The sequence below is a fragment of the Narcine bancroftii genome, chromosome 1 (genome assembly GCF_036971445.1).
Source record: "Narcine bancroftii isolate sNarBan1 chromosome 1, sNarBan1.hap1, whole genome shotgun sequence".
Lineage (NCBI taxonomy): Eukaryota > Metazoa > Chordata > Chondrichthyes > Torpediniformes > Narcinidae > Narcine > Narcine bancroftii.
The window spans coordinates 488,021,593-488,030,256 of record NC_091469.1 but is presented as its reverse complement, the minus strand read 5'-3'; the positions used below and the strand labels follow the sequence as shown (position 1 = coordinate 488,030,256).

Sequence of the window (8,664 nt, the reverse complement as noted above, 5' to 3'; positions counted from 1 at the left end):
TCTGAGGTTGGACAGGGACCCAATGGTTCTCAACCTCTTATTTCCCACTCACGTACTGCCTTAATCCCTTACTGACCACAGAGCACAGGATGCCATAGGTCAGGGGTGTCAAACTCAAATTCACGGAGGGCCAAAATTAAAAACTTGGACTAAGTCGAGGGCCGAACTAAATATTTATTGAAAATTTTCAACAACATCTGCGTGTTTTCTCTTCTTTCAACATATGTAATGTTAAACTTTTTCTTATTAAAATAAATGTTTAATAATAGTTTTGGATAAACTCTTTCCAGAAGCATTAACAAATGAGAAATAAAATATTCAATAAATAATATTTCTCTATAGAGGATTTGTCAAATGTTGCTAGTGTGCTGTCGAATAGTAAAATCTGAGGGCTATTGAGAATGTGGGAGAATAACATGATTCCTGAAACAATCAAATGGGTGACTGATTGTGGGCATGAACTCTAGCAGGGTTATTTGCCATGCCCTTTTTCCATTGGTACAGATATCCTTTGATTTACACACTTTTCAAGTTTTATGCCTAATGAGCTTGTATCCAGGTGCAGGACCATTTTTAACCAGGAATATATTTATCACTGTGACATGAAACTATTGGAAGATCGTTTTATCCTGAGATTAAAGTTCATAATCCTTACTCAGGCCTGTGTGCGGGAGGACGGGGTTTGCGGGCGATCGGGTTGGACAACGACAGTGCGGGGGCATCGGCTCTCGCTGCAGGGCGGCATCTCGGCGGATCAGCGGCCCCGTCACCGTGAGTCGCGGGTCGGCCTGCGGCAGGGAGGGGGAGTGGGCAACGGTCCTGGCGAGGTCAGGCCCCCCCTGAGTTTCTGCCGGACCCCCCTTGACCTGCTGAGTTTCTCTCGGACCTCCCTTGACCTGCTGAGTTTCTCCCGGACCCCCTCCCCTTGACCTTCTGAGTTTCTCCCGGACCCCTCCCCCTTGACCTGCTGAGTTTCTCTTGGATCCCCCTTTGACCTGCTGAGTTTCTCCTGGACCCCCCTTGACCTGCTGAGTTCCTCCCGGACCTCCCTTGACCTGCTGAGTTTCTCCTGGACCCCCCTTGACCTGCTGAGTTTCTCCCGGACCCCCTCCCCTTGACCTTCTGAGTTTCTCCCGGACCTCTCCCCCTTGACCTGCTGAGTATCTCTCGGATTCCCCTTTGACCTGCTGAGTTTCTCCCGGACCCCCCTTGACCTGCTGAGTATCTCCCGGACCTCCCTTGACCTGCTGAGTTTCTCCTGGACCCCCCTTGACCTGCTGATTTTCTCCCGGACCCCATCCCCTTGACCTTCTGAGTTTCTCCCGGACCCCTCCCCCTTGACCTGCTGAGTTTCTCTCGGACCCCCCTTTGACCTGCTGAGTTTCTCCCGGATCCCCCTTTGACCTGCTGAGTTTCTCCCGGATCTCCCTTTGACCTGCTGAATTTCTCCCGGACCCCTCTTGACCAGCTGAGTTTCTCCCGGACCTCCCTTGACCTGCTGAGTTTCTCCCGGACCCCCTTTTCTTTCCGTGCCGGTGTCCCAGGACCTTTCCAGGGCAGTCTCCGCACTCAGGACCGCGCTGGGATCCCGGACAGCGGTGGAGGAGCAGGTGAGCACGGCTAATCCCAATCCAGCCCACGCCACTCCCAAGATTGGCGGGGGGTTCCACCCTACCTGCCCGACCAGCCTCGCTCTCCACGTGTACTCCGGGCACCCGCCGCTGGTCCGGTGGGAAGGCGCAGGGCGGCCGGCAGCCGGCGCCCCCATCACCCGACGGGGAGCCCCAATCTTCCCTCCGGCGTCCCGACTCCATCTGCAGCTCCAAGAAACGCTGTGCCACTGGGGTTCCGGGCGCTGGGAAGCGGCCTTGGCTTTCCCTAACACCGGCCAGGCCGCGCTGCGGTGGGGGAGTGGGCGGGGGGACATGACAGTGTGTTTATAAAACCACCCACCAATACTTTTCAAGGACCAGGATTTTTCTCTCTCTCTCACCCTGGGACACAGTGGTTATTGTGCATGCGCTATACTGGCGCGGCGGCCAGCGGGCCACCTCTAATACATTTTTGATATGATCTTGCGGGCCAAGAGTTTGACATGTGTGCCATAGGTGCTCTGTGGTTAGTAAGTGATCATTTAAGGATTATGTGAGTGGGAAAAATAGTTTGAGAACCACTGCCTTAGACCATATGATATTGGATCAGAAGTAGATCATTTGACCCGTCAAGTCCGCTTCGCCATTCCAACATGAGCTGATCCATTCTCCCACTCAGCCCGCTTTTCTGCCTTCTCTCCCTAACCTTTGATACCCTGATATTCAAATACTTATCAATCTCTGCCTTAAATGCACCCAATGACGGCCTCCACAGCTGCCCTTGCTAGCAAATTCCAGAGGTTCACCGCTCTCTGACTTCTTTTGTCATCCACAGCTGTGTTCGTTTTCCATTCTAATATTTCTTCTTTTTTTGAAATGTACCTGACCTGCACCTTCCTTATATCCCACAGAAACTCTGGCCGTCCTCCCCGTGAGCGTGCCTTTCCGATCAGCTCTGACCGGATCCCCGCAGTCCCCTTTGTTCCACTGGTTCACTGACACCTGATTTTAGTTTCTCTCTCGAAAACTGCAGGCATTTTCATTTGTCAGGACCAGAAGCCTCCCCTACTCCATCTACAACGGCTGGACCCTGAACAGAAACTGCCGGGTTTGCGCCGAATGCAAATCACGTTTCTACAGGCCCGACGAGCCACCACTGACCAAGGCTACTCGATGCTTCGAGCCCCTGCCCTCGTCCAGTTGGAACCTGTACTTCCTCAACATTGTTGATGAGTTCTCCCATTTCCCCTTCGCCATCCCCTGCCCAGATTTGACCACGACCGCTATTACAAAGGTACTACGCGGCATCTTCGCCCTATTCGGGTACCCGAGCTACATCCACGGCAATCAGGGGTCCTCTTTTATGATCAATGAGCAGTAACAGTACCTGTTGGCGCGGGGCCTAGGCACCAGTAGAACCACGAGCTATAACCACTGGGGGAATAGCCAGCTGGAGAGGGAGAATGCTATGGTATGGAAGGTAGTCCTTCTAGCATTAAAGTCCAGGGGTCTACCCATTTCCCAGTGGCAGGAAGTCCTTCCCAATGCCCTCCATGCAAATAGATCCCTCCTGTGTACCACCATAAACGGCACGCCTCACAAAAGACCGTTTTCCTTCCCCACTACCATCCCAGCTGACGTCCAAGGCCAAGTCCTGCTTAGGAGGCATGTACAGGGCCACATGACTGACCCACTGGTCTACCTCCTCCACGTCAACCTTCAGTACGCTTAAGTGATGTACCCAGACGGATGTGAGGACACAGTCTCTGTCTGGGACCTGGCCTGCGCAGGAGACCCAGTACCACCCTCCACATCCACTGACCCCCCCCCCTGCACCCGGGCACCCTACCCCAACCCAGGCACCAGCTGCTCGACCACCACGGCCAATCCCCACCACCCCACTCAACCTGCCCTCACCCCTGGAACACCAACTCCCGACATACTCCCACCCAACCAGGAACCGGCAACTGCACCACAGAGGGCACCACAATGGTCCACAAGGAACAGAAGACCATCGGACCAGTTGGACTTGTGATGGACACTGGACTTTTGCCCCCAGGGCTTTTCTTTTAAAAGAGGGGGTGATACCCCACTGTATCCTCTTACTTGGTTACTGGCACTGGGTACATGTTTGGTTCATATGTGTGGCTGGCCCGCCTTCCCTCAGTGACTCCCCACGCTGGAATCCTCTAATGAAGGCAGTCAAGCCAAATCCCACCCTCACTACGAGTCCTGGGATTGGGCCAGAACAGGGGCAGGGTCCATGTCTGGTTGTCCAGTAACTCCAGTCATTTGGTATTAGTGATAGTGTATTAGAGAGGAGGGGGGGGTGGGGAGGGGAGAGGAGGGGATGGGAAGGGAGAGGTGGAGGAATGGGATAGGAGGGGTAGAGAGGGGAGGGGAAGAGAGGATGGGATGGGAGGGGTGGAAAGAGGAGGGGATGGGATGGGAGAGGTGGAGAGAGGGGGGGTTGGGAGGGGAGGGGTGGAAAGAGGAGAGGATGGGATGGGAGAGGTGGAGAGAGGGGGGGATGGGTGGAGAGGGGTGGGGGAAGGGAGGAGAGGAGAAGTCGATGTGAGTGCTATCCAGTTGAAAAGTGTCCAGACGGAATTTGAGGTTTTTCCTTCAATTTGCAGGTGTTCTCAGTTTGGCAGAGCACGGCCTCACGTTACAACTGACCACATTTGGATACTATCAGACCTGGTCACCCTGACATCAGAAAGGTGTGATTAATTTAGAAAGAGGGCAGAAAAGGTTCACAAGCAAGTCATCAGAATGGTCACCAATTATGAGAGATAAACGCAAATTGGCTGTTTTCCATCGAGGTTGGAGACTCCTTCGCTCCAGGTCCAATGTCATTTATTGAGATATAATCCATAAGGTTCCCGCAGCCTGGGTAGATCCGACAAATACTGTGAATTTGTTGTTTCTGGTCAAATACGTTCAGGCTTTAATCCCCGGGGCCCAGAAGAACAAGGGGAGATTTGATAGAGGAATTTAAAATGATGAGTGGGGTAGACAGAGTAAATGTAGATGGGCTTTTCCCACTGAGGGTGGGTGAGATACAAACCAGAGGACAAGGGGTAAGGGTGAGAGGGGAAAGGTTCAGGGGAACTTCTTCACACAGAGTAGTGGGGATGTGGAACAAGCTACCAGCTGGAGAATTCGGGCTCGATTTTAACACATAAGAAAAATTTGGACAGGTACATGGATGAGAGGGGTATGGAGGGTGCAGGTCAGTGGGATGAGGCAGAATAATAATTTGGCACAGACTAGAGGGGCAGAAAGGCCTATTTCCATGCAGTTGTGTTCTATGGTTCTATGGAGCACATTATGAGCCCCCTTTCCTTAGCCTTTAGACCAGTTATTCTCAACCTTTTTCTTTCCACTCACATCCCACTTTAAGTAATCCCTGTGCCGTCGGTGCTCTGTGATTAGTAAGGGATTGCTTAAGGTGGGATGTGGTGGAAAGGAAAAGGTTGAGAACCACAGTTTTAATCGTCCCTCATTGACTCGTTATGTGCAAGGTTTCAGAACTCCAAAGGAAATGGGCCAAAGACAATTTTTCTCACTATTTCAGTAACAATTGGGTCTAGAGCAGTGATTCTCAACCTTCCCTTCCCACCCACATTCCACCTTAAGCAATCCCTTAATAATCACAGAGCACTGTGAGAGGGATGTGAGTGGGAAGAGAAGGTTGAGAACCACTGGTCTAGAATTTCCACCAACCGGACTTTGAGTGGACCTATGCCATGTGTGGCATGTAACGGGGTCACAATGAATTTGGAGACTGCTTCGCACCAGGTCCATTTATTGAGAAGTAAAAAGCGAGGGGACACTTCCAACCATTTCAGATTACTTGCTGTGTCCATCATTCTGTTTCTGTTCTCTGGCTGTCGGTAATCATTCTGCCATCTACCAAGATGGCCTCCCACTCCTTGCCATAGCACCGGACCCATTTGGGACAGATCGTCGGTCTGGGCTGCCCACTCCTGACTGTAGATCCTCGCCCGGGTCACCCCTTCCCTCCCTCTCCCCCTTCTCTCACCTCAGCACTTGTCCACATGGTTCGGTGATGGGGAATTTGAGCAGTGAGGGGGGGGGAGTAGGGGAGAGGGGGATACAGAGGGAAGGGTAGACGTGGGCTTGGGGAGGGAAAAGTGTGAGGGAGTTCTCTCCAGGCATTTTCACTGCTAACTGCCAGTCAGCTGTGGGGGTGGGGGTTTGGTATCTATGAGGGAGGGGAGCACGTCCCTGAAGCCATGAACTCTGTGTTGTTTTCCGTCTAGGTGAGATCGACACTGGTGGTGGTGAGTGGAGGGTGGAGACACAATGAGTGGGCTCAGCTCTTTGAAAAACCCCAGCAGTTGCCAGTGGGGTTATCCAGTTGTAGGAGAAAGTGTAGAACATACCCCTAGGTGGGTGGGGGGGTGGGGAGGGGGGGAGGGTAAAAGTTAGTTCAATCTAAACCCTGCCTGCCAGAGGAGCTGGTTTTGATTTCAGGGTTGGAGGAGAACCAGGGAGGTGGGGACGGGCAAGGTCCCGGGAAAAGGGGGGAGCTGAACTTCACATCAGAACAGACCACCTCAGAAGGGTCGCCTCACGTTGGAGGAGGGCAGGTCTGCGCATCCAAGGCTTTCATTCAACGCACCACCGGAATCAGTGGGGTTGTAACGTGCAGACCTGGGCTGGTCGGCCACCTTCAGAACCCTCGCTGTCCCTGAGCTTAAACTGTCCGACAGATTTCCCCGCAACACATTGTTCCGTCACTGAATCGGTCTCTTGCCTCTTCTGGCAGCTTCGATAATCCTCCCTGGTCCCCCCTTCTGCTCAGGAACACCTCCAGCCAGGAGGTGCATGCGGGGGATGGTTTGATTGGAGATCAGGAACTCTGCAAAAAGACACACAGTTCCAGGATGTGTGAGGCTTGACGTCTTTGACCAGCACTGGAACTTGAAATCCTGATATCCACCTTCTTCAGAGATTTTGTTCCAGTAGGGCAATTTTCTTCCCTAATTTTTATTCGACCCTGCCTATTCCCACTTGGGGCACTTGCCAGATTCCCCTTCGCGTCAGCTGGACCGAGGCGGAGGTGAGGAGGGTCGGAGGTACTTTGCCCCTTTCGTCTCCCGTCGCTCCAGGGAGTGTGAACAGGATGCTCTACATCGAGTTCCCGGTCCTCTTGCCCAATCTCCGCCGCACTGTGCCTCATGGGAGCAACTGGCAATTTGGCCGTTTATGGTCCTGAGATCTCGCTTGCAGCAGGTGACCAGCTCGCTGCATGGTGTTGTGGTGGGAAAGGGTGTCATGGATGAACGATAGGGCAGCGGAGTCCTAAACTCTGCGCGTCTGAGTGCCTTTCACAGGTGACAGGGTGGAGGCCTGTTGTGGTGGGGCCATTAGCACTGTCTGCATGAATGTATGAGCTGGCCCACCCCCTGCACCTATGACACCTCCCCTCAGAATCCCGATAAAGGCTGTTATGTCCAAACCCATCCCTCATTCTCTGCCTTGGAACATGGGCAGCAATGTGTGAGATGTACTGATGTCTTGCAGTGATTAAAGCCTATTAATCTCAAATCCCTGTCTGATGTGGTTGATCGATGGCGTTGCACCTATGGGCTAGACCGTCTTCAGGCCAATTCCTTCGTGGGTCAAAGTGGGTCTGATTGGGGTTAAGGTATGATCGACGGCAGTTTGATTAAAACAAGATTGAGAAGTGTGTTCCCAGTTTTGTGATTAGTCGTGTCCCCGTTGGCGCTTACCGTTACTTCTCAATGAGTTCTACCAAATGAACAGGGGCCTCCCATCATTGACTGACATGCTTGCCAGACAGTTGAGCAAGACCATCAGGTCAAAGACCAGATTGAGGGGTGCCTCTTCATGGATAGTTTTCTTCAGATAGTCTGGATCGTTGTAGTTCGCTAACATTTTGGGCGACCGCGACTTTTCCCTGATGATTCCAAAGGAGTTCACGATGCTCTCGGCAAACATGGGGTGCTTTGGAGGGCGGTAGCCAAACCTTTGCAGTCGCTGGATTATTTCCCTGTAGCGGCTGCTCATTTTGTCCTGTTCTGCCGTGGACGTAGAGACCTAAAGAAGGGGAAATGACGGTGACACAATGTTTCGTGTACACACGTTCTCTGCCCTCCCTATGCTAAAGCCTTCAACACGGATACATTATAGAAAGTTCCGGCACCTCCTGTAACGGGATTGTACACTATCACTAGCCCCACTTCCACTGGCATCCCTGTTAATTGGCTGTGCGGTGTCCCGGGATAGGAAGCCCTTTGTGCCGTTTCCACTGGGCCACCCTTAACTAATTGCTTTTCCACTGAACACACTCATCCCCGGGGATCAGAATGTTCTTCCTTCAACTGAAAACAGGCGACTTTCTGCTGTCCCTTTTCCACTGGTTTTATCAGCACGTCGGTGTCGGCAAACGCCGGGGACATGAGTAGGGCTAAAGGCGGTTAATCCCCAGCATGAAATGACATCATTTGACACCGGTATTCGGACAGTGCTCCTTTTCCACTGGACCCTGTCCCAGTAAATTCCCAGTTAATTCTTGGGACAGGGTGTCAGTGGAAATGAGGCTTCTGTGTCTGCCTGGGTTTCCTCCGGGGGCTCTGCTTTCAACCCCCCTCCAAAAAATACTGGGTTTGTAGGTTAATTGGGTGTAACTGGGCAGCTCGGGCTCATGGGCCGGAAGGGCCTGTTACCATGCCGTAGGTCTACATTTAAATTTAGCATTGGAAGTAGATATAGAACAGTGGTTTTCAACCTTTTTCTTTCCACTCACATCCCTCCTTAAGTAATCCCTGTGCTATCGGTGCTCTGTGATTAGTAAGGGATTGCTTAAGGTGGGATGTGGATAGAAAGAAAAAGTTTGAAAACCACTGTTTTAATCGTCCCTCATTGACTCGCTATGTGCATGGTTTCAGAATGGGCCAATGACAAGTTTTCTCAAACAAAGTATTTCAGTAACAATTGGGTCTAGAGCAGTGATTCTCAACCTTCCCTTCCCACTCACAACCCACCTTAAGCAATCCCTTACTAATCACAGAGCACC

At 52.1% G+C, this 8,664-nt stretch overlaps 1 protein-coding gene across 1 annotated transcript in view; it reads right to left on the bottom strand.

Annotated features, from left to right (window-relative positions):
• Positions 1–5,386: 5,386 nt before the first annotated feature.
• The window catches only part of LOC138751967 (uncharacterized), a 115,747-nt gene continuing 112,469 nt past the window's right edge, over positions 5,387–8,664 (bottom strand). Inside the window, exon 28 of the mRNA XM_069915041.1 lies at positions 5,387–7,685. Within this exon, the coding sequence (XP_069771142.1) occupies positions 7,377–7,685 (309 nt within the window). The 3' untranslated portion in view covers positions 5,387–7,376. The remainder of the gene's footprint in view (positions 7,686–8,664) is intronic.